This window comes from Lithobates pipiens, unplaced genomic scaffold (assembly GCF_037356315.1).
Source record: "Lithobates pipiens isolate NorthernLeopardFrog02 unplaced genomic scaffold, aLitPip1_a1.2 Scaffold_22, whole genome shotgun sequence".
Classification (NCBI taxonomy): domain Eukaryota; kingdom Metazoa; phylum Chordata; class Amphibia; order Anura; family Ranidae; genus Lithobates; species Lithobates pipiens.
In genome coordinates this window covers 180,772,173-180,798,834 of record NW_027507784.1, presented here as the reverse complement: position 1 = coordinate 180,798,834, position 26,662 = coordinate 180,772,173, and the positions used below count along the sequence as shown (strand labels likewise).

The following is a 26,662-nucleotide window of genomic DNA, read 5'->3' as shown; positions in this document are numbered from 1 at the left end:
CAGGAATGCAGCCCCCACATTGCCAGGAATGCAGCCCCCACATTGCCAGGAATGCAGCCCCCACATTGCCAGGAATGCAGCCCCCACATTGCCAGGAATGCAGCCCCCACATTGCCATGAATGCAGCCCCCACATTGCCATGAATGCAGCCCCCACATTGCCATGAATGCAGCCCCCACATTGCCAGGAATGCAGCCCCCACATTGCCAGGAATGCAGCCCCCACATTGCCAGGAATGCAGCGCCCACATTGCCAGGAATGCAGCCCCCACATTGCCATGAATGCAGTCCCGACATTGCCATGAATGCAGCCCCCATATTGCCATGAATGCAGCCCCCATATTGCCACACATTGCCATGAATGCAGCCCCCATATTGCCATGAATGCAGCCCCCATATTGCCATGAATGCAGCCCACACATTTTCATGAATGCAGACTCACCATTACCATCAGTGCAGCCTGATTCATGTCCTCTGCAGCCTTGGAGGAGACAGGGAGGGGGGCGGGATGAGCGCCGACAGACATACAGGAGAAACTCCTGTTTCTATCGACTGCCTCTTTAATTGAAAGTCCCGCCTCCTGTGATGGACAAAACGGTTGTCCAATGGCAGCGCAGGACGGGACTTCCTTTTACACAGGACGCTGTCCTGTATCCAAGGCACTCGTTCCGCCCCCTCCATGGCAGCCAGCACATCTATCTTTTGTGGCCCCCGGCAATCGGGGATTCGTTGGGGGCCACAAAAGATATATATGGGAACATGACCAGACGGGCCGTCCGAAACCGGAATGCGGGCCGCGATTGGCCCGCGGGCCGGACTTTGGACATGCCTGGTGTAAGTGATAACTATGGCTTTATAGATGAATTATATGTTAAGTTAATTTTTTTCTTTTGTAGACACTGTGCTATATCCTTGTCATCACCATTGCAAATATTGCAAATCTAGCTAGCACAGCTATGGGCATTACCATCCAGAGGGACTGGATTGTTGTTGTTGCTGGAGAAGACAGAAGCAAATTGGCAGGTAATTATTTTTTTTTTTGATGGTGCAATAATGATATTTTGTTGACGGTACAATATTGACCTAAAGTTACATGACTTTCTCCTTACTGATAATTAATGTGGGATAATCTACATGTACAACTTCCTCTACACCAATCCACCCTGTTCGTGCCCCCCAGGGGTTTACACTCACCCGCTGGAGTTGACCCCCTTTAGTATGCACCAAGGTGGGTCCCAAAGGCTTTAAACTGCTGCTTTCCTAGAAGGTATCACCATCCAGGGACATTACACTTTATACACCCACAGGGAAAAACTGATTATTGTGTACCCAGATGTGCCTGCTGGTTCCAGGCAAGAGGAGGCACACCGAGCTCTGATAGTCCCTGGATGGTGATACCTTCTATGAAAGCCGCAGTTTAAAGCTGCACTGGCTTAAGTACTGTGTCCTCTCCCACACTTGTGGGAGTACAAGAGGGAGCTTGTACTACATACAACTTCCTATAATCTAATGATAGAATACTTGTATAGATTCTAAAGGTGGACATAATGTTACATGATGCAATGCATGATACAAACACTTTCAGAGGAATTGTGTAACAGTTGGTATTTGAGGTAGAGTCCACTTCAAAATTGGCAAATTCCCTGTTGATGTTGGCTGACAGAGGATAACGGGAAACAAGCATCACTCTGTATCGGGAACTCACTTGACAAACACTGAACAGCAGAAGTGCATATGGAGTACAAAAAGGAATTGGTACATGGAAAATCCACAGGATTTTAATGCAGTTCCTCTATGTATGGGTATATCCAGATACCAGCCACCACAGCTAAAACATGACACGTCTGCTAGGATCAGCATTTCTACGTACCCAGGCAAAGTGTTGAAGAAGTTGACCAAGCTAGAAACAAACAAAACATCTACACTTTTGCTGAGTGCATCCTTCTTCCATCACTGCCACATAGAATGAATATCAGCATGTCTACACATTTATTAACATTTTTACATTCCTGTATCAAATATTTAGTTTGAGAGCCAGTAAGTGATGGAGGCTGAAATTCCATTGTGTTTTTGGAACCTCTCCATAAATCATTATTCCTTTAGGAAGGTGGGAAGTATACTGGTTGAGTGGTTAGCATCATTGAAATTAAAGCTGAGGTCTGGGTTTCAGTTCCCACCAGAGATATCAGACTTAACAGACTTTTCCATGTGTGTAAATATGTTTCCTCCTAAATTTTGAAAACATGCTAGCATGTTGTTCTGCGTCCACCCAAATTGGCAATGTATGTGATTTATATATCAATGAAAGGTGCATTAAAGAGGAACAACATGCATGGGTCCTGTTAATCCTCTTATCTTGTATTGTAACTGTACTGTCTTCCATGATATTGTAAATCACTTCACAAACTGTTGGAACTGTATAAATGCTATATAATAATAATAATCATAAATTATTCTCTAAAAGTAGTGTGACCCTCATGTCAGAGCCTCCAGCAAGGAGAACAGTGAGCAGCACAGTTGTGACATCACCAAATCTCACTTCAAATCTCCTGACGTCGGTAGTCAGAGGCATAAGTGCCTGCCAAAATACAACTCTAAGCCCTTGTACACACGATCGGAGATTCTGACAACCAAATCCGTCGGATTTTGTCCGTCAGATTTTGTCCGACGGATTTTGTCCGAAACTGTTGTATACACACGGTCGGACGAAGTTGTCGGAAAATCCGATCGTTCAGAACGTGATGACGTTATTTCGTTACGACGGGACTACGTTCAGGCTAGTAGCCAATAGCTTTGATGTAGGAATTTGATCTGAGCATGCGTGGCACTTTGTCCGATTGGAATTCTCTACACATGATCGGAGTATGTCCGATCGGAGCATTTTGTCGGAAAATATTTCCGGTAAGTTGGAAAATTTGGTCCGACGGAAACAGTCCGATGCATACCACACACAGTCGGAATATCTGACAAAACGCTCTGATCGGACACATTCCGTCTGAATCTCCGATCGTGTGTACAAGGGCTAAGACTGGATTCACACCTATGCATTTTTAGTGCTTTTTGCATTTTGAAGATTTGCACTACAGAACATGTTTCATAGGAAACCATGGTAAATGGACTGTAGTGCAAATCTACAAAATGCAAAAAGCACTAAAACTGCATAGATGTGAATCCAGCCTCAAGCCCCATACACACTATCAGATTTTCTGCTGATTTTTTTCCTTCAGATTTACCAAAACCATATAATATGAGGTCAATCTGAAGACAAAATTCAGCAGAAAATTTGATAGTGTGTATGGGGTTTAAGACTATAGGCACCATCACATATCAGGAAGTGCACTGCTAGTTTTCAGAAGGAATTCCAGACAAAAGGTAAAACTTACAGGGTACTGCTTAGGCATGATTAACTTTTTTAGATGTTCTCTGTAATATAGCATATCCTAACTTCAAGCCAGGTCCACTTTAAATTGTAAGATCCTTCAAGGCAGGAGCTGATATGAATGATTTTGTATACTCTGTAAAGCGTTTCATAATTTGTTGATGCTGCATACATGAATTTAAAAAAATATATTTTTTGTAAAGTTTTGTAAAGAGAGCATAACCAGCATCTCCTTTCTCCTTGCTTACCACTGCAGATGAGTTGGGGCAATAAGTATGTACATCTACTGTAGACGATTTCCAAGTTGCTTTTTTTGACCTTTCCTGCAGTTTAAACCTGCACGTGATTCAGACATCAACCAAAAATTCAGAACTGGCAGAAAGTTTAAGTAGAGCTCCCAAGAGACAATAGAGGAAAGGAAATAGTTGATCGGATACATACTGTAGCTGGGAAAAAGTCACATCCGTTAAAGGAGAAGTACAGCCAAAGCTCGCTTTGCTGTAATTATTCTGTGGATTACAGGAGTGCAGTTTGTTCTGCACTCCTGTGACCCTTTTTCAGCAGACAGTGGGCTTCAGCCCATTGCCAGCTGACATCAGAGTCAGTCCAGGTTGGGGCAAGATCGCAACAATATGGTTGAGATCTGCCCACAACCCTAGACCGGGATCCTGGCTCAGCCTCTCAGAGAGCCGCTGAGAGCCTGAGTCAACCGCTACACCCCCCAACAGCCCAGTGCTCCACAGCCCAGTGCTCCAGTGAGCGCGGGGGGCAGAGGAGAGAGCCGGTAACTGACAGTAACCAGCTCTCGGAACTCTGAGAACTCAGTGATCAGTGGCATTTGATCGCTCAATACTCAGTCTTAGAGCCAACGGGGGACAGATGCAGCATCGGACCGATGCTGCATACACCTAGGTAACTATGATTCTTGGAAAAAAATAAAAATACTGAACTTTTTTTTGTTAAAACGTGGCCTCCCATAACCTAGCAGATATGATGCAAATTAAGTCAATACTGAAACCCCAGCAACTGTGACAAATTTTTCATCATGGAGAAAAGTTTTATTGCTGACCTTTCAATGGCAGCACCCTGATCGTTAACATACTATCCTTTAGTAATATTAAATGTGGATACCATTAGTTGTAAAAAACACATTCAGTCTTTATTTTACTGAAAATGCTTGCTGTCTGGTTCATTGGCTTTAATACTTTCTAAGACACTGACCCAGGTTATATTTACAGGATTTCGAACTTCACTGCATGCATACTTGTTTGATGTCAGTGACCCAATAATTATTGAAGTCAGATCTACCAGGGTAACTAAACATTTTTTGATGTCAGCAATGGCAGCCTCTATACTTCCCCCAGTGCAGGTTTTTCTACATCATATAATTGAAGAAGAACTTTACCCTGTTTTCAAAGTCAGCTGCTACTAGTGCTGCGGGTGGCTACAAGTACTGAGAGTGGACCAAGGCAATCCTCATCTAAGTACAGAATGAGGATGTGGGAGTAAGTATCTGCTGACAAAGATGCTTGTTACCCCCCCTCAAAAAAAATGTTTGCCTTCACTACTTAAAATGTTTTTTATATACAGTGGACAAAACTGTCTTCATTCTATACCCAGTTTATGTATTCTTGTCCTTTAAAATGTCCTGGTGTTGGTTGCCAAAGCTTTAAATTGACATCGGATGTATTTTTATTTACAAAAATTGCATATTTACCTTTAAAAAAATACACTTTTCTATTTTGTCTTTTCTAAGCGAGCTCACTAATCCTTGTTGTTTATGCAGTTAACCCTCCCCAAATCACTTACAAATTACTATTATAAAATGTGGCCTTACAAGTCATTTATTTGAAACACTACTGTAATGACATCATATTTATTTGTCTGCCCTTTTCCACATTCCAAGATTTTATTTGCATTTTCTTGTGCATTTTCTTGTGCCTGACCTACTAATGCTATTAAATAGGCTGCAACTGTGCTGAAGTCACCGTAACGCTGCTACACCTTATCCAATAAGAGAACACTTTGCGTTCATTGAGAGAATGCTAAGTGTTCCCTAAACAGCTGTGCTGAGCAAGTATGAGTGACCTCCTGTGTTCTCGGCAAAGGACCTTGAAGTTAGTACAGATCATTGTAGTAGTGGTATCTACTAAAGTGATTTCCAGCTTCAACAAGGATCCCACAGATATTGCACACAAATGCTTGCATTGGTCCAAGCTGGACTTATGTAACTATGGAAAAATTGCCACGCCTAAACTTCAGTTCACATTGGTGCGGTGCGATGTGCTGCGATTTTACATGCAACTTGGAGTGCCAGTGCAGTGTGATTTTTTTGGTGTGATTTGTGCTTTTTAAATGCGATTCTCACATTCTATAGAGCCTAAAATCGCACAGCTCCACACTAAACTTGCACAGGACCTTTTTTTGAACCGCATCAGAATCACACTGCATCTGTGTGAACAGTCTTCATATAAAGCAATGTTTTTTCACTTGACATCAAAACCAAATCAGATTCACATAATTCTGAACTGAGACTCAATGCCTATTTGTGCATTTTATGGTAATCCTACATACTAATAAGAATAAATACAAAATTTGGACCTTGTGCTGTTGTATAATTTCTCCCTCCATGTTGGCATGAACATATAATTATATGAAGGTATAATTTTCAGTCATATGTATTGATCTCGCCTTTTGTTCTGTATCAACATAGTCATCCAGCAGTCAAGCTCTCGTCTTTCATTATATTTCAATAGACTACCTGCTAATCTTAACATTTGTTAGTGCTTATCTACTAAATTGAAGTAGCTTTTATCCTTTGTTTGAGTCATTTGACTAGAACTGATGACACTACAGTTCCATTACTCAATAAAGTATGAGTACGTTATAAGTTGTTTCACACTTTGTGTACACACAGCTTAGAACTAATTTGTCACTTTATTTACAGTGACATTTTTATACTTCAAGATAAAGTAGCCTTTGACCATGTTACTTTATGATTATAGCTAGCTATTGCTTGTACATACTTTTTACATCCTTCTATACAATCACATGTATCATGTTTTATTACAGATATGAATGCGACAGTAAGACGTATAGACCAGCTTACAAATATATTGGCTCCTATGGCTGTTGGACAGATTATGACCTTTGGTTCTGCTGTAATGGGCTGTGGCTTCATTGCTGGATGGAACCTGATGTCAATGTGTGTAGAATACCTGCTACTGTGGAAGGTTTACCAAAAGACACCAGCCTTGGCTATCAAAGCTGGCAAGAAAGCTGATGACCAAGAACTGAAGCAGCTGAACATAAAAGGTACTGTAAATGAAAACTGTGAAATAGTTAACTTTGGCAATAGTCAGAATCATTTTTTTCTGTCCAAAATTGGTTTCAAGATTATGTGTCAAACCCCATCATGCCCCTCTCCACGCTGCTAGCTTTAATTTTCTGCCTTTGGGTCTTCTTAACAGATAGCTGTATAAAATACATTTTTAACAGAAACAATTGTTTTCAGCTATATGATTATCTATAATCTGAGATCATCTGCACAACTACCTATGAGGTAGGTGCATTCTGTAACTATTGGAACAGAAGCCAAATCAGCAGGTGTCTAAACATACTCAATATGAGCCACTACAGTCGCCTCAACATTTGTTGCAAAGCTACATTAGGTGTCTCTTGTGCTCTGTGCTAATGTCCCTAATATGCTTCTTGGTTAGAGGGAACCCAACCGTACCTGTGAAATTTTCTGGAATGCAAGGTCCTAGAATAGCCCAGGCTACAATGCATGACCCCAAAGACGTGGGGGGTATGGGGGTGCCCATAAAAAGTATTATAAAGCCACACAGTTAGCCCAATTACTCCAACTGCACAGCCATCATTATTCCACTGAGGGGGTCCCACTGGAGGCTCAGGTTGTACTCCATCAGCAATGGACCTTATCCTTCGGACTTCCCCAAAGCACCGTAAAGCTATTATGAGCCCGACACTCTCTCATTCCTTAAACATATGGGAAATGAGTTGTAAAAGTTGTAAGGTCCGCACACACTCCAGTGGCCCCGCACTTCGGCGATCCCCTGTTCCCCCTGGGCAAACAACCCGTCAGGTTTGGCTAGTGGGTGAACAAGGGACCATTCCGTATAGGCAACTACCTAGATCACAGCGGAATATGTCTATCCTTACACTACACAGGCAGCTTGGCCCGCAGAGAGCTACCACCTACAACAAATCCAACATTTTCTCCAATCTTTACGGAAAAACCGTCTTACCTAGCACCATGTTTGAGAATAAGTGCATGCAGGATTCTGCTCTCCGGGCTCTACAAACAGTTCACTGTTCCTCTAACCAGGCTCTCATATCAGGTGGCATGGGAGAGGGATCTGGAAATAAGCCCTGAGGCAGACTACTGGCATTAATGGAGCATACAAATCCACAAAGGCGTCCTCAATGTCGCCCTGATTGAGGAGGGATATAAGGTACATACCAGGTGGTACTTGGTTCCAGAGCGCCTTTCCAAAATGTATGCAGGAGCCTCTGCCTTCTGCTTCAGGGGTTGTGGACAGGTGGGATCACCACTCCATATATGGTGGACTTGGCCCAAGGTTCGTCGCTTCTGGATGAGGGTCCACGCCTTTATATTATCGATCACGATGGTTAATATTGTTAAAGAAGCCTCAGTCCTCCTAAACAAACCAGTGGTCAATAAACCTAGACATACTCAGACGTTAATATATTATATAAATAGCCATTGCGTCAGCTTGGAAAAGCCCCATTGTAGACATAGCATTGATGAAACGCAAACTAAATTGTATCATGTTGAACGAGAAAATAGTGAGCAGTCTACATGATAAACAACCTCTTTTTGATAAAATATGGTCCCCCTTGGCTCACTTACCTACAGGCCCCGAGACATAAGGCTATCCACTCAGACGACCGACCACAGATTCTCAGATAGACTCACCTTCCCCTCTTCTCTTCTCTTCTACCATAGCTTTATTTCCTGGTGCCTCCATGGCAGCATACCTGTGACAAGCTCCACTTTGGCTCCTCCCTCAGGACCAGTGAATATTATAAAAGAAAGGGATTAGTGCCTCCCAGCATTCTCCTTTTCCCCCTCATACCTCATGGTCAGTGAATGGTGGCCGAACGTCCCTTACCTCTGTGGTCGGCAGCTTCCAGCTGTGTTCAAGCCTCTCCCAGGTGCAGTCCCTATTCTTGGGCAGCTACAGTACCTTACAGTACCTTGCGAAAGTATTCGGCCCCCTTGAACTTTTCAACCTTTTGCCACATTTCAGTCTTTAAACATAAAGATATAAAAATTTTATTTTTTGTGAAGAATCACCAACAAGTGGGACACAATTGTGAAGTGAACGAAATCTATTGGATTTTTGAAACTTTTTTAACTAATAAAAAAATGAAAAGCGATTACAGCTGCAGTCGCTTGGGGTATGTCTCTATCAGTTTTGCACATCGAGAGACTGAAATTCTTGCCCATTCTTCCTTGCAAAACAGCTCGAGCTCAGTGAGGTTGGATGGAGAGCGTTTGTGAACAGCAGTTTTCAGCTCTTTCCACAGATTCTCGATTGGATTCAGGTCTGGACTTTGACTTGGCCATTCTAACACCTGGATAGGTTTATTTGTGAACCATTCCTTTGTAGATTTTGCTGTATGTTTGGGATCATTGTCTTGTTGGAAGATAAATGTCCGTCCCAGTTTCAGGTCTTTTGCAGACTCCAACAGGTTTTCATCCAGAATGCTCCTGTATTTGGCTGCATCCATCTTCCCCTCAATTTTAACCATCTTCCCTGTCCCTGCTGAAGAAAAGCAGGCCCAAACCATGATGCTGCCACCACCATGTTTGACAGTGGGGATGGTGTGTTGAGGGTGATGAGCTATGTTGCTTTTACGCCAAACATATCGTTTTGCATTGTGGGCAAAAAGTTCGATTTTGGTTTCATCTGACCAGAGCACCTTCTTCCACATGTTTGGTGTGTCTCCCAGGTGGCTTGTGGCAAACTTTAGACGATACTTTTTATGGATATCTTTGAGAAATGGCTTTCTTCTTGCCACTCTTCCATAAAGGCCAGATTTGTGCAGTGTACGACTGATTGTTGTCCTATGGACAGACTCTCCCACCTCAGCTGTAGTTCTCTGCAGTTCATCCAGAGTGATCATGGGCCTCTTGGCTGCATCTCTGATCAGTCTTCTCCTTGTCTGAGCTGAAAGTTTAGAGGGACGGCCAGGTCTTGGTAGATTTGTAGTGGTCTGATACTCCTTCCATTTCAAAATGATCGCTTGTACAGTGCTCCTTGGGATGTTTAAAGCTTGGGAAATCTTTATCCAAATCCGGCTTTAAACTTCTCCACAACAGTATTACGGACCTGCCTGGTGTGTTCCTTGATCTTCATGATGCTCTCTGCGCTTTCAACAGAACCCTGAGACTATCACAGAGCAGGTGCATTTATACAGAGACTTGATTACACACAGGTGGATTCTATTTATCATCATCAGTCATTTAGGACAACATTGGATCATTCAGAGATCCTCGCTGAACTTCTGGAGTGAGTTTGCTGCACTGAAAGTAAAGGGGCCGAATAATTTTGCACGCACCACTTTTCAGTTTTTTATTTGCTAAAAAAGTTTAAAATATCCAATAGATTTCGTTCCACTTCACAATTGTGTCCCACTTGTTGGTGATTCTTCACAAAAAATTAAAATTTTATATCTTTATGTTTGAAGCCTAAAATGTGGCAAAAGGTTGAAAAGTTCAAGGGGGCCGAATACTTTCGCAAGGCACTGTAAATGTGCTGATAAGATAGGGGGTCCCTTCTGTGGGTCTTTTGGGACAGCAGTTGTCTCTTAACTAAGAGCTCCTATCTGCATTTATATACTGGCATTTGCTCCAGCCTGCAGCAGAGAAAGCAGCTATATCTATTTTTCACTTAGCCTATATTTCTCCCTCCTGTCATCCATTCTCTCTCACTTTCCTTTCTTTGCGTTCCTCTCTCTCTTTTTCACTTTCTTCCTCCCCCACCACCCTCCCCTCCTTGTGATATTGCACCTTCATTCCTGGTTACTATAGTGGGCTGTGTGCACCTTGCACAGGCTTTTCTCTCAGCGTCTTCCTGCCCACTCTGCGCATGCGCAGACGTCAGAATCTGGCTCGGTGGGCCGGGCTGAGTTGGGTGGGCCACCTAGGTCCTATTGCCGCTGGCTGCACATGCGTGGTCTGGCCTGAGGTCGTGGTGGCCATCTTGAATAGGGGCAAATATTTAATTTTTTGCCCTTGTTTGTCAAAATAATTTTTTAAAGGTTTGTATCTTCCACAGTTGTCCCTCCCCTCTCCATTGTTTATTGCTGGGGGCTTTCAGCATGGCAGCCTATTGTCATCTGAGGAGGTTGCCTGTGTGGTGAGCTCCTGGAGGGGACCCTGTTTTTTTGCCAACAGTAAATGTAATTTCTTTCCCTTTCTTTACCCGGGAATACTGTCTCCTTGCTCCAGTTTAAATACTAGTCGCTAACTCCTTTATCATTCTCTAGCTGCTTTTTCTGTCTTTTGCCTTAAATAAGCAGTACGCCACCCGAACAAGACCCTCTCCAACATTTAAGGCATGTACCATCATCCAGGTGAGTAAAAAAAAAAAAGAGAGCACTTATGCTGGTACATTTATGTATTTATACACCAGAAGAAGTCCAAGCGGCCATCAAGATGACATAAACAAGCCTATGAAGGCCCCAGCTAGGGCACACCATCCAGATCTGGATACCATGCAAGCGGCGAGGGTTCATCCGTGAAAAGGCATAGTTCTTCACATTCACAAACTCTCAAATCCTTAAATGCTGAGCATGCAGGGTCATCCCATTACCAGCCAATTGGTCTGCGAAAGTTGGTTTATAGTCTATGCAGCAGACAGAGAGTCAGGTGACAGGTAAGCTGTCCTACTCAAAAGATGGGCAGGGGATACATAGCAGAACAAGCAACAGCAGTTCCATTGCAGCAATTAGCTCAATCTCCTCCAGAGAAGTTAACTCTTCCTGGCTAATCCTTGAGAGAATCCTTACCACACAGCAAGTATCCCTCCTAGACATCTGGATGATGGGGGGCCATCTGAGGATACCCCAGAAGAGCTTGGTCCTCTGATTTCAACCTTTTCCTAACCCTATGTCCAGGCTGTAAAACCAGCTATTGGCTAGGAGAAAGCCGACACTACATCTGAGTAGTCAAAAGATGTACTTCCCATTTCTAAAGAAGCAGGTTTCCTTCTGTGGGCTCAGTTTCCACAAGTGCATCTTGTCATGCGACTTGCGACTGTTTTTTCCTCTCAATTGCCTAGGAAAACTTTATCCATGGTCGGAACAAGATTCTGCAATGCCAGGTGGTCTGCCGGAGGTGGTTTGTATAACAAAGAGTTTCATCTCACAAATCGATAATGCAGCCTCAATTGAGGATCCTTTAGACAGATGAATAGACCCTGACTTAAAGGAGCTTACCAAATGGCGGGTAAACGCCTGGAAGTCAGTAATTGCCTTATCTGTATCCAAAGCCCTGTGGGCATGGACCAAAAACATAGAAACAGTGATTCATCAAAATGTTCCTAGGGGAAATATAGTCAAGGCTTTGGATGAATTATGGCTCTCGGCAGACTTCACTAGTGGGGCGGCGATGGATACAATTCGTTACTTCGCAAGATCAATGTCTGTTCTTGTGATAGCCATATGGGTATTTTGGTCAGAACTACGGGCAGCTGACACTGCGTCAAAACAAAATTAGTATAAATACCCTTTTTTATAGTAAATCACTCTTTGCAGAAAGGTTACAGAAAGCCATTTTCCATGTCACAGGAGGAAAGTCAGACTTGATTCCCCAGAACAGCAGAATTAGACATACTTGGGGATTCAGGGATGCTTACTTGCATGCACCCATACTACAACTGTACAACACAAGGGCTCAGATCACTATCCAAGCTTCTTTATGAGAACTGGGTCTCAGTTCTTATCACTAACTAGACGATATTCCTTTTATCAAAAGATTCAGCCCAACTAGTGGAGCAGGTGGATGCTGTAGCCTACACCATCAAGATACGGTTGGATGGTAACTCATCAAACTAATCTTATTTTCTCCAGTTTAGGTGCCATATTCAACACTGCAAAAGGGACATTGTCCCTGCCATCTCAGAAAGTAAGGAGAGTGAGGACATGGTCCTACATAACAGCCTCTAACTAACTCAACTTAATAGGGATTTTCGTCTTTTTGTATCCAGATGGTCCCATGGACACATGGATACCTCAGGCACCTTTTTAGCTAGAATTCTTGAAGCAATGAGTAAACCGTCTATCCCAGTCCATATACAAGTTTGACGCACAGGGGTCTGCACTAGTGGACAAAGAGGGAGATGACTGTAAAGCCACATCCATTAAGGCATGTCTTCTGCACCACAGTTACCACAGATGCCAATGCAATAGGCTAGGAGGCACATTGCAACCAGATGTTGGTTCAAGAGAGATGGGCATTCAGTGCGGCAGACATCATTGCAAATATCCTGGAAATCCAGGCGGCTTATCTCGCATTGACAGCATTTGCAAGGACAAATCATTTTGATTTAGATAGACAATAGAGCTGCAATATCATACATACACCACCAAGGGGGAACCAACAACAGTTCCTTAATAAGGGAAGTGGAACCCATCTTCATTTGGGCAGAGGGGAATCTGAAGGACTTAAGAGTAGTCTTCCAGCCCACTTAAACACAGACGCTGATCACCTGTCCCAAGGATTCCTGGATCTCAACAAATGGTCCCTACAACCAAACTTATTCAGTTGGATTGTGGGCCAGTGGACCTTTCCTAAACCGCATCCTTTGCTACAGCAAGCAATCCCAAGCTACAGAGGTTTATTTCACATCTACCTCACCCTTGGGCAGAAGCAATAGATGCCCTGCCAAGTCCTTAGGCATGCATTTTAATTTAGTCCTCCTCCGGCCTCCTACCTCAAATTCTCTCGAGACTTGCAATATCAACAATAAACGGTGATAACAGTTCTGCCATATTTGCAGGGAGACCCATGGTTTCCTAGGGCAATATTTTTTGGTGTCCAGCCTCCGGTAAATATTTCTCTGATACCCTTTCTTCTGGCTCAAGGCATCACACCCATCAGAATCCTCAAAGATTGAACCTTCACATTAGAATGTTAAAACATAGGCTTTAATCATTAGGATGTTCCTCCAGAGTTGTTTCAACTCTGCTCAAAGCACAGGAGCCTTCAATGAACAATACGTGTGACAAGGTTTGGAATAATACATTTGTCAGCTATGAATGCTGAATGCTGGAATCGGGAGCATGCCCGCAAGGTAACCCCACAGGAGCGTGCTTCTCCTATTGGGTTATCTGATGTGGGGAGGAGCCGCAAGAGCAGCCGAGGAACTCCAGAAGACGGTGTTCGGGGCCACTCTGTGAAAAACGAACTGCACAGTGGAGGTAAGTATGACATGTTTGTTATTTAAAAAAAAAAAAAAAAAAATCAAAGCTTTACAATCACTTTAAGCAACTTAAAGGTACAGCTGGTGGCAATCTCTGCTGTGACAAGAGATGGGCCGAAGATCCTTTAATAATCCAATTCTTCTAAACAGTCAGGAAGATAAGCCTACCCATTAAAACAAATCTTTCCCACTTGCAAGTGGTGAGTCGGCTATGTTTGAGCATTGGGTTGTGCCACATCCAATAATATTTTTCAAACTAGATAAATTTTTCCCAAATGATTTCTGTGCCTTAAAAATCTTTCCCACTTGGGATTTCTCTATCACTCTGGAGCCCTTATCCAAACAGCCTTTTTCCCCTGATTCAGCATACTGGTGGAATGTCACCTGGAAACAATTTTTCTTTGTGTCGATGGCATCGGGCTGGGGAGTATCAAAACTTCAGGCTCTGGGATCAGAAGACAATAATATTATTTTTTGTACTCAGATAGAGTGGAACATAGATTCATCCCTAAGTTCTCCTCTTCCTCTACTATCTCGGAGCCTTGGGTCCTGCCAATCTTTTCAAATCCAATTTTGACCTTCTTCATGAAGATGATATTAAGTCGGTGCTAAGATACAATCTTGTAATACTCCAAAAAAAAAAAGAGAGGGGCAAAGAAGCATCATTTGGGGCCCTCCGGCCATTCAGGAACTGTAGTATCTATCATGCCTAGTCATGTTCTGCGGTAGCTAGGGAGCCATAGTTTGCAGATCCTTGCTTTAGTACAATAGTTTCATGGATAATCAAGTTGATTAAGAAGGTGTACAGGGATAGGGGACTAGAACCCCCTTTTTAGTTAGGCTGTATGCCACCCGGTTGTTTTCTGCTTCTTGGATGGCCAGAGCAGACATATCCATCAAAATAATCTAAAGGGTAGCATCATGGGCATCCCAACATGCATTTACGAGATGTTACAGAGTAAACCCAGCTTTCTCATCTGTAAAAACTGGCACACAGGCTATTGGGCCAGTATTTGACTATTTTAAATTATTTTTCAAGTACATCTTTTACTATGCATCATCCCACCTTTTTCAGCTAGTTATTTGTCACAGGTATGCTGCCATGGAGGCACCAGAAAAACAGAAAAGTGTTTCATAATTATCGTAATTTTCTTTTCCTGGGGCCCATCCATGGCAGCATACAATCCCACCTTTGGTATTACGTAGAATGGTGGGAGTGAACTAATCCTTTTCAGTTATAATATTCATTGGTCCTGTGGGAGGACCCAAGGTGGAGCTTGTCACAGGTATGCTGCCATGGATAGGCACCAAGAAAAGAAAATTACGGTAAGTATGAAACAATTTTCTGTTTTCATGCTTACCGCTAGCATTCTGGTTTCCACGATTTTCTCGCTTTCCATACTTTTGGCTAACCAAGACTCTCCTAGGTATATTGTTGAGTATAGGATCCCCTATGGGGGGACAGTCATGTTAAACAATTGCTGAATGAATCTTAGCCGCTACATTATTAAGCCACTCAGATTATTTTGCTGTGATTTTACCCTAGTAATGATGTTTATCAGAGACCAAGTTGTCCCACATACACACAAAGCAAGGGTGGCTGATAGAATGATTGCACCGCAGAGTACAGGTAGATTCTGAGTTCTGCCAGTATTCCAGCATTAGACACTGTCCTGCCTCCCATTTTAGTTAAAATATGTTGGGGGAGTGGCAAAAGAGGGCCTAACCTGCGAGTCGGGTCTACATTTGTCTGTATTAAGCCTAGCACTCAATTGTTTGATTGTTTGTCTGTTTCCATGCTTGGATGTTTGCCTTCATGTTCAACAGTTTATCTGAAACACATGGAGCAAGCGAGGACTGTTCGCTGTTCTACTGATTGTTCTTTAACATTCTACGTAAACAATTAATAAAAACCATTGAAACAGAAATTTTCTGGGATGCAATCCTAATGGTCAGTAGTGAACATACATACTGAACATCATACCATAGATGCAATTGCATTCAGTAGATGCACTACACAGCATCGTGCACACAATAAATATTATGTTTTATTTAAAAAAAAAAAAGGCATTATAATCCTCTTTAGAATTAATTAACAACTGACATACATGTTGCGCTGGAAAAATTAATGTTCTAAATGGTTTTCCAACCTGTTGCCCATGCAACTGGCCACTGTACCAAGACTCAAACATTAAATGCTGAAGTTAGATTTAATACCTTCTGGCGAGTAGTGACATTCTTGAGTTTGTTCTGATTCTTGGATTCAGCTGGACCTGGAAGTAAGCTCTCATTCCTGGACCAATCAACTGTGTCCGGGACATTTCCCGCAGTGCAGCTGCACATACACAAAGGGGAAAGAACTTTTAGTTCTTTAGTATAGCTTTGCATGCTCCAAAGAGTCACAGTGCACAATTTCTCTGTTTGTCACTTTGGCTCCCTTTACTTCAGTGCTTTAGTTACTTTTATGCAAGCCTACTCTCACACTAATGCCGCGTACACACGGTCTGACTTTTTGACGGTAAATATGCGATCGGAGCTTGTTGTCAGAAAATCCAACCATGTGTAGGCTTCATCGGAAAGTTTCCATCGGAATTTCCATCGCACAAAATTTCAGATCTGGTTCTCAAATTTTCTGACAACAAAATCCGTTCGTGCAAATTTCGATTGTGTCTACACAATTCCGCCATACAAAGTGCCACGCATGCTCAGAATACATTATGAGACGGAAGCGCTCGGTCTGGTAAAACTACCGTTCATAATGGAGATAGCACATTCGTCACGCTGCAAATTTTGAAATCTTTCAATGCAGCGCATTCTCTTTTTTTTTATAATGCTAGAAGAACGAAGTTGTTTTGCTGCTCGTATTGAAAAGTGCGAATTGTCTCTCACCAAACTTCTACTAACACAAGATTAGCAGAAGGAGCCCAAAGGGTGGCGCACTTGGTATTGAACTTCCCTTTTCTAGTCCCTTCGTACGTGTTGTACGTCACCCCGTTCTTGACGTTCAGAAATTCCGACAACTTTGTGCGACCGTGTGTATGCAAGACAAGTTTGAGCCAACATCCGACGGAAAAAATCTCATGGATTTTGTAGTCGGACTGTGCGATCATGTGTATGCGGCTGATTTTCCATTAGCATTTAAAGAGAATGGGTAGTTTTTGTTGTGCAACATGCTTGGTAACCTAAGGATTTACTCAAAACCAAGTTCTCTTATATTTGTCTAAATCACCACACAAAACATCCTATTCATTTTTGCAAACTGAAAATTGAACAGAGCGTTGTCATGGCAAGCTGATAAACCCAGAACATTCCTACATCTTTCCTCAACTAAGTATTTCTCAGATGCAGGTATAAACTTTGGGGAATCAAAAAAGGTTACCTGGTTGACCTTACCAAAAGTCAGATCATCAAAACAGAAAAGTATTCTGATTGGTTACACTGATATTTCCTTTACTGAATAAACCCACATGTGATCTAAACTATTTTGTTCTAATACATTCTAAAGCTAATACATTCTAGTAATGTAACAGAAATAGGAAAAATGTGATAAATAATGCTGGGGCCCTTGGATAAGCCTTTAGCGTTGTGCCTTTAACATCTTGTGTCCTGTATATTAAAGTGGTTGTATACCCGCACAGCAATTTAAAAAACAAAGCAAAAAACAAAACCTGTAAGGCAAAGGCATAATGAGTTAGTATACAGCTAGTATATAACGAAGCGCCGGCATCTGATCCCGGTCCACTCCATGGGAACTGACATTTTACCCTCCACGTTTCTTCCAGGTTTGCTGTGAGTAGCTGGAGCCGCGATTATGTCACTCTCACACATACGCACGGGAGCCTTCTTCCCAGCAAGGTCCAGCAGCATCTCCCGGACCTTCAGCCGGGCCTTCAATGCGCATGCACCGCTGACGTCAGCGGCTGCATGCAAAGTGGGAATGGTGCACCATTCCCAAACTCTGTGTTTAACCCCCTAATACCAACATGATTCTTAATTTCCAAAACATTTGACAAAAAAATCACCTTGGGGGTCTATTTTACAAAAATGTGCCATGTTTTTTTTTTATTTTTCATTTTTATTGAGAAAAAAACAATGGTTATTTAAAAACACTAAAAGAAAGCTCTGTCTCAAAAAATGATATAAAATTAATTTGACTATAGTGTGGTATGACAGAATAAGTGTCAGTTATGCCGCGTACACACGATCAAACAAGCGGGTGGAAAAGTCCGGCAAACTCTGGTCCGCCAGACAATCCCCCCGTGTGTAGCCTCCGGCATACTTTTTTGACCCGAAAGTATGGCGGACTTAGAAGGTAGTGTTGCACTCCAATCTTCCCACCGGACTCGCATTTCGGCGGACATTCCGGCCGTGTGTGTGCCAGTCCGCCGTACTTTTGAAATGAGCGGACTTTTCCCGCGCGGAGAAAAGTCCACTCATTTCGAGCGGGTCTGCAGGTAGGCGGGGCCCGCGAAGGAGACGCCGCTGGCCCGGCCACCTGGTATGGACTTAAAGGGGAACCCCAACGCCGAAAAAAATCCGGGTGGGGGTCCCCCCAAAGTCCACAGCAGACCCTTGTCCGAGCACGCTACCCGGCCGGCCAGGAAAGGAGGGGCGAGCGAGCGCCCCCCCTCCTGAGCCGTACCAGGCCCCTACCCATTCACCTGTAAAATAAAGTACAAAAAAAAAACACAACACACAAGATAAAATAATTTATTGCACAGCTCCGGGGGTCTTCCGTCTTTGGGGGTCTTCTCGCCGGACTCCTCCGCTATCTTCTTGTAGCTCTTTTACTAGCAGAGGAGCCCGGCATTCTTCTTCGTCGCTGCGGCCTCTTCTTCCGACTTCGGGGGTCTTGTCCCCCTCTTCGGTTCTTCTGCCGGTCTTCTGTCGCCGCAGCCGCCTTCCGTTCTTCTTCTTCTTCTTCTCCTTCTTCTCCTGGAGATGTTGACTCGACGTTCTCTCTGGCCGCAATGCCAGGGACGCGCTGCGCTGCCACTTATATAGGGACAAGGGGCGGTGTCACATGGGTTGGTGTCACATGGGTTGGTGTCACATGGTGACCCTGCCCCCTTACGATGTCACAGTCCCGGAGGATGCTGGGACTGTCGCCATGTGACACCAACCCATGTGACATCAACCCATGTGACACCGCCCCTTGTCCCTATATAAGTGGCAGCGCAGCGCGTCCCTGGCATTGCGGCCGGAGAGAACGTCGAGTCAACATCTCCAGGAGAAGAAGGAGAAGAAGAAGAACGGAAGGCGGCGGCGGCGACAGAAGACCGGGCCACCGCCTGTAAAAGAGCTATAAGAAGGCGCGGTGGCCCGGCAGAAGAACCGAAGAGGGGGACAAGACCTCCGAAGTCGGAAGAAGAGGCCGCGGCGACGAAGAAGAATGCCGGGCTCCTCCGCTAGTAAAAGAGCTACAAGAAGATAGCGGAGGAGTCCGGCGAGAAGACCCCCCAAAGACGGAAGACCCCCGGAGCTGTGCAATAAATTATTTTATCTTGTGTGTTGTGTTTTTTTTTGTACTTTATTTTACAGGTGAATGGGTAGGGGTACATTGTACCCCATACTCATTCACATAGGGTGGGGGGCCGGTATCCAGGGGCCCCCTTATTAAAGGGGGCTCCCGGATTCCGATAAGCCCCCCGCCCGCAGACCCCGACAACCAACGGCCAGGGTTGTCGGGAAGAGGCCCTTGTCCTCATCAACATGGGGACAAGGTGCTTTGGGGTGGGGGGGCCGCGCGGCCTGGTACGGCTCAGGAGGGGGGGGGGGGGCGCTCGCTCGCCCCTCCTTTCCTGGCCGGCCGGGTAGCGTGCTCGGACAAGGGTCTGTTGTGGACTTTGGGGGAACCCCCACGCCGATTTTTTTTCGGCGTTGGGGTTCCCCTTTAAGTTCATACCAGGCGGCGGGGCCAGCGGCGTCTTCTTCGCGGGCCCCGCCTACCTGGAGACGCGCTCGAAATGAGCGGACTTTCCTCCGCGTGTGTGGGCGAGTCCGTTCATTTCAAAAGTAGGGCGGATAGTACGGCAGACTTAGTACGCCGTATTAGTCCGCTGAAAAAGTGCCGTGTGTGGGCAAGTACCCCGTTCGGAAAGTCCGACGGACAGTCTGGCGGGAAGTCCAGTTTTCAGTGCTGTGATAATTTAAAGCCGCGTACACACGTAGCTTTAAATTATCACAGCACTGAAAACTGGCCTGGTAATGAAGGGGTATTAAAGTGGTATGTAAAAGTAGCATTAGTGATATGTTAACATGACATTGTATGTCCTCTCCCTGCAAAAATCCAGCTAATTTTTAAATTGTCATTTTTTTAATTCACTTTAACATATTTAGTTCTATACTTTGTTATTGGCTTCTTTTTTTGTATAGCAATAGTATTTTATATAAATGTAATATTGTGACAATGTTTTTTTCAGTTATAGATGCTAACTCAAACAACAATGAAAAACCAACTGAACATATTTGCCTTGTGACAGAGAAAGCGATTGTCACTGCTGAAATTCCTAAAGAGCCTAGCTGTAGTGACAGAATTCGTGAACCATTCCTCACCTTCAAAAATGGATGGATAGCTTACTACAACCAGTCTGTCTTCTGGGCTGGTATGGGTCTTGCTTTCCTCTACATGACAGTCCTTGGATTTGACTGCATCACTACCGGTTATGCTTACACACAGGGATTGAGTGGCTTTGTTCTTAGCCTCCTCATGGGAGCATCTGCAATTTCTGGAATCATGGGAACTGTTGCTTTCACCTGGCTGAGAAAAAAATGTGGCCTAGTTCGTACTGGATTAATTTCAGGGATAGCTCAGCTAAGCAGCCTTGTTCTTTGTGTTGTATCTGTCTTCATGCCTGGAAGTCCTTTGGATCTCTCTATTTCTCCATTTGAAGACATCGGCACTCGCTTCCTTGAGGGAGAATCTCTGCCTACGGTTTCTCCAGGTGGTGTTTCTCATGATTACTTTACAACTGCTATGCCAAATCTGCTGATTAGCTCCAATTCGACTACTATTGGACCTGAAGAGAACCCCATACCTTTGGTTTCAGTTATTCTACTCTTTGCTGGTGTTATTGCTGCCAGAGTTGGTAAGTAGAAATTAAATATACTTATGATTTTGGATATTAACAAACTTTTGACTAGTTGTGATTTTCAGGTTTACTAAAGTCCTCTTCTGGATCTAGTTATTATATTGAACAGATCAATGCACTCAGATTACAATTCTTAAGAATTCAAGTAGTTTGTGTTGGAAGCAAGACTTTCTCGACCAGACTTTCTGGTTGCAATCCTTGCTAGGTGAGGATTAAGGAAGTTGAAGAGAGTACTAAAAAAGAAAGATACTTGAAAAAAAGAATATAGAAACTGTGTATATATACTGTGTGTGTGTGCGTGTGGGTGTTTGTGTTTGTGTATTATATAATATACTATATTACCAAATGTATTGGGACGCCTGCCTTTACATGTAAACAAACTTTTTTTTTTAACTACTTTTTTTATTGATATAAAAGAGAAAGGTATCAGAACAATATGTGGCCAGAATGCGTAGTATAAAACATACATTATAAATATACAGAATACAATGGTCAATCTGTGTGAGCAAGGTGCAAAACACGGAGAAAAGCCAAACCTGTTCCAACATGACTGTGCACCAGTGTACAAAGAAAAGTCCATAAAGACATGAATCAGTGAGCTTGGGGTGGAGGAACTTGACTGGCCTGCACCCTAGCCTGACCTCAACCCATTAGAACAGCTTTGGGATGAATTAGAGCGGAGACTGCGAGCCAGGTCTTCTCGTCCTTACCAGTGCCTGACCTCACAAATGTGCTTCTGGAAGAATGGTCAAACATTCCCATAGACACACTCCTAAACCTTGTGGACAGCCTTCCCAGAAGAGTTGAAGCTGTTATAGCTGCAAAGGGTCGTCCAACTCAATATTGAACCCTACGGACTAAGACTGGTATGCCATTAAGCCATTAAAGCTCATATGCGTGTAAAGGCAGGCAACACAATAACACAATACTTTTAGTAATATGTGTGTGTCTGTGTATATATATATATATATATATATATATATATATATATATATATATATATATATATATACAGTATATTTATATTATGATATGGTGGATTGTTAGCTCATGTGGTACATGCATTTTTAGTGAGATGTGTCAGTCCAAACTTCAGTTTAAGGGTGTGGCAGACCACTTTTATTGAAAATGAAATTAAAGTTCCATACAAAAAAGTTGCCTTGCAGGGGTTCCAACCTTGGAGACTTCTTCCAACCTAAATCTTATTGATATCCCCAAACACTGGACCCTGATGCAGGACTACCAAACCAAAAGAAAAAAACACCTTTCTCTGCTTAGAGCTGACATTTTGGAGTGTCACACTATGTATATGTGCGAATCGTGTGTCACTTCATCCTATGTTTTCACAGGAGGAAGGGCCTTGCACTGTTACAATATATACATATATACTATGGTTTTTTTTTGTGAAGGGTGGGTGGACAGTGACAATAACAGTGATTGGACAATAGCCAGTTTTTTATTTTATTTTTTATTATTTTTAAAATATTAATTTTAAATATTTTTTTTAAATGTTTTTTTTATCAACCCTGTTGGGTTTGTTGAGATATCAGTGGTCTAAACAAACCCCTGATATCTCCCCTTTGAGACAGGGAAAGGGACTGAGGATTCCCTAGTCCCTTTCTTAGCAGCCTTAGCAGTGAGGCTGCACTTAAGAGGCTCCTGTTCATTCATATTATATGATATTATATGATATTATTATTTATTTATTTATTTTTTTTGTGGTTGAACTGGATGGACTTGTGTCTTTTTTTCAACCTGACTAACTATGTAACTATAAACTGAAAAATCATAAACAGTGTACAATGCTCAGTTATGAATGGACAGTCAGTGATCACTCAGTGTGCAGTCAGAAAAGGAAGGAGCCAGTAAATTACAGATTTACCTGCTCCTTCCTCTGCTCTACATCCTGACAGATCTGGGACGGGGGGACTGGAGAAGGACACGGAGGGGGAGTGGAGAAGGACTAGAGGAGGACACAGAGGGGGAGTAGAGGAGGACACGGAGGGGGAGCGGAGGAGGACATAGTGGGGGACCTTAGGAGCATGGAGGAGGACACAGGGGACAGTCCAGGGTGATCGGAGCGCCGGTGGGGGCCGTTACAAGCACTGATCATGGATTAGGCAGCTGAGCATTTGCACAAGTACTCGTGCAAATGCACGGTATTGGTGCAACCCTAATATATACTGTATATACTTATGTAACAGGCTAGGAGGAGGGTTAGAAATACTTTAATTTTTAGGTGAAGGCATGCTTTAAGCACTGGGTGGCTGTGAGGATATGCCCTAGTAGTCTTTTTAATGTATTGACAAAGTCTTTGGGTGAAAGTCCAAAAAAATTTGTTAAGGGTTCTAAGAGTTCTAAGGGTATCTTTGGCTTGAATAAATTATATATATTACTATATTATATATATTATATAGTATAGATTATGGACCTTCTAGTAGACAGGCTTAAAGTAGAACTATAGGCAAAACTTTTTTTTGCTATTTTGGATAGAGCAAGAGAGGATGATAACACCTGCCAGATTTTTATTCGCTATTTGTGTCCCATTGCTGAGATTTCGCTTCACTTCCTGTCCCATAGCCAAACAGGAAGTGAGAGGAAATCTTTGCAAATTAGGGGAATTCCTTGGGGGGGGGGGGGGGGTGGGGGGCCCATTGGAATATTTCCCCTCTGTTACTTTACTGGGTACAACCCAAAATTTGGGATTTTCTTTTACTTTCACTTTCAATGATAATGGTAAACAGGACAAATAGAGAGGGTGAATCTCCTTAACCACCTCAATACCAGGCACTTAAACACCTTCCTGCCCAGACCAATTTTGAGCTTTCAGCGCTGTCGCACTTTGAATGACAATTGCACGGTCATGCTACACTGTACCCAAATGAAATTTTTATCATTTTTTTCCCCACAAATAGAGATTTCGTTTGGTGGTATTTGATCACCTCTACGGTTTTTATTTTTTGCTAAACAAATATAAAAAGACCGAATTTTTTGAAAAAAAAAATATTTTTTTTGTTGCAGTTTCAAAACTTTGTAAATAAGTACGTTTTCTCCTTCACTGATGGGCACTGATGGGGCTGCACTGACGGGCACTGATAAGGCGGCACTGATGAGGTGGCACAAATGAAGTGGCATTGATGGGCACTGATAGGCGGCACTGATAGGCGGCACTGATGGGCGAAATGGATGGACACTGATAGGTGGCACAAACTGGCTCTGATAGCTGGCACAGATTGGCATGGATAGGCGGCATCAATGGGCATGGATAGATGGCACAGATGGGCATGGATAGGCGGCATCAATGGGCATGGATGGGCACTCATAGGCGGCATTGATGGGCACTGATAGGTGGCACGGATGGGCACTGATAGGAGGCATGGATGGACACTGATAGGCGGCATTGTATTGTTTTGTACTGATGGATGCCAATCAGTACCAAACAATAATGCATGCCAATCAGTGATGCCCATTGTGGGCACTGATTGGCATCCATTGTGGGAACTGACTGGTCTCCCTGGTGGTCTAGGGTGGCATACCTGGTGCTGGGCATGCCTGGTGGTCTGGTGGCGTCCCTGGTGATCCAGTGTGGGCATCCTCGGGGGGGATAATTGATCAGCACAGATCCCCCCTGTCAGATGAGCAGCCGATCGGCTCTCCGGCTGATCACATGGTAAAGAGTCTCCATCGGAGACTCTTTACCGAGATCGTGGTTGCGGGGTGTCAGACTGACACCCCGCAACAACGAAGCCACGATGCGCACCCCCGGGGGCACGCAGCGCCTCAAAATCCTGAGGATGTCATATGACGCCCAGTCAGGATTTTGAAACCACTTTGCAGCCGTCATTTGCCTATAGGGCGGGCAGCAAGTGGTTAACGGGGGCACAGACAACAATAAAAACTGACAGATGTTCTAATCTCCCTCCACTCTACCCTAAACTAAAAAAGTTTTGCCTTTAGTTAAACTTTAATGAGTGGATATTTCCAGTAGATATGTTGTAGAGAGTTTGTGCGTTGTGTCTCAAGCAGACATTTGATGTTGGGGTGTACAGGTCCAGGACCTCCAGGGTGTAATACCCAAATAATATTATTTTATATTGATTGTCATTGTAGTGTGTATATGTAGCACTTTTGGATGCTTGTGTCATAATATTGACACTTTCAGTAGGTTTTGATTTACCCAGTATGCTTTTTTGACTTTATCATTGTTATTTGTTTATAAGATATATTCTACTTTTGACGTTGGAAAAATTACTCATTGACTCATTTCCTGACACAGATTGGTTTGCCAGGAGCTCTGTATTTTGAGTCCACTAAACAAACACTTTAATACATTGGCTTAAGCCCTGATGAAGGGCTTTTGTGACCCCTGAAATGTGTTGGCTGCCTTTTGTTTTCTTGTTGCCACTTGTGGAAATAATACAAAAATAATGGGCTCCCAAGACAGTTTGGGTAACCTCCACTTTTTGGGAGCCCCCTGTTTTGTGGAGAGCATCTAAACCAAGTTATCGGGCTCATACGTTGACTTTTTCTACTGGCTGAAGATTTGCATCCAGTCCCTTGTTTCTTTTTTTCCTCTGGGACTTCTTCCTTACGTTCGCTCTCTCGGCTCAAGGCTCTAAGACACGAGACATAAAAGTGGGGTATTCAACCTAAAGTGACACTAAACTCTGGTTTGAAGGAAAAACTATATTCAACTATTTATTCCTATATCAATAAAAGTATATTTTAAATGCTCTCAGCCTCCTCCAAATCTCCAAATTTCATTTTTTATGCTGTTATGATCTGACTTCCTGTAAGCCCTTGTACACACGGTCGGACATTCCGACAACCAAATTTGTCGGATTTTGTCCGAAACTGTTGCATACACACAGTCAGACAAAGTTGTCAGAAAATCCGATCGTACTTAACGTGATGACGTTATTTCGTTAGGACGGGACTACGTTCAGGCTAGTAGACAATAGCTTTGGTCTAGGAATTTGATCTGAGCATGCGTGGCAATTTGTCCTATCGGAATTCTCTACACATGATCGGACAAAGTCCAATCGGATCATGTTGTCGGAAAATTTTATAGCCCAGCTGGAAAACTTGGTCCATCGGATACTCTGACGGAAACAGTCCGATGAAGCCCACACACTGTCGGATTATCAGACAACACGGTCCTATCGGACATTGTCCATCGGAATATCCGACCGTGTGTACAAAGGCTTAGAGTGTGGCTATTTGTGTTCTCCATGGTCCCACTGTTTGTAGGAATGTAATTACTCTCTCTTCCTTTACTTACAAGATAGATTAGAGGCTATGGGACTTTGTTTTAGGAGGTGTGTAGTGTGCATAGAGCACATGACTGCAACTAACATGCACTGCTCATTCCGAACAAAAGGAAGAAAGGAAAAAGAGAGGCTTGGGAGCTTACAGAGGACATTACAAGGAGGGAAAAAAACACAGCAAGAAACAATTTTGTGAAAAATAGATTACAGGCCCATTAAAGCGGTTGTATAGTCATATTTTTAACTTTTACCTTATTTATTATAGGCTTACCTGTAGGTAAAAAGAATATCTCCTAAACCTGTACGGTTTTGGAGATATTTCCCTTGCAATGAGCCGCTGACTTCTACAGCACATGCGCTCCGGGGATTCTCGGCTGAAAGTCTGGCAGACGCCAGACCCTGTCGGGAGTGATGATATTGCGGCTCCGGCCACTCACAGCGCCAGAGTCGC

General features: G+C 43.3%; 1 protein-coding gene across 1 annotated transcript in view; it reads left to right on the top strand.

Annotated features, from left to right (window-relative positions):
* Positions 1-26,662, top strand: part of SLC40A1 (solute carrier family 40 member 1) — a 106,922-nt gene that overhangs the window by 54,162 nt on the left and 26,098 nt on the right. The window contains exons 5-7 of the mRNA XM_077448700.1: positions 896-1,022; positions 6,451-6,693; positions 20,276-20,941. Coding sequence (XP_077304826.1) covers positions 896-1,022; positions 6,451-6,693; positions 20,276-20,941 — 1,036 coding nt within the window. The remainder of the gene's footprint in view (positions 1-895; positions 1,023-6,450; positions 6,694-20,275; positions 20,942-26,662) is intronic.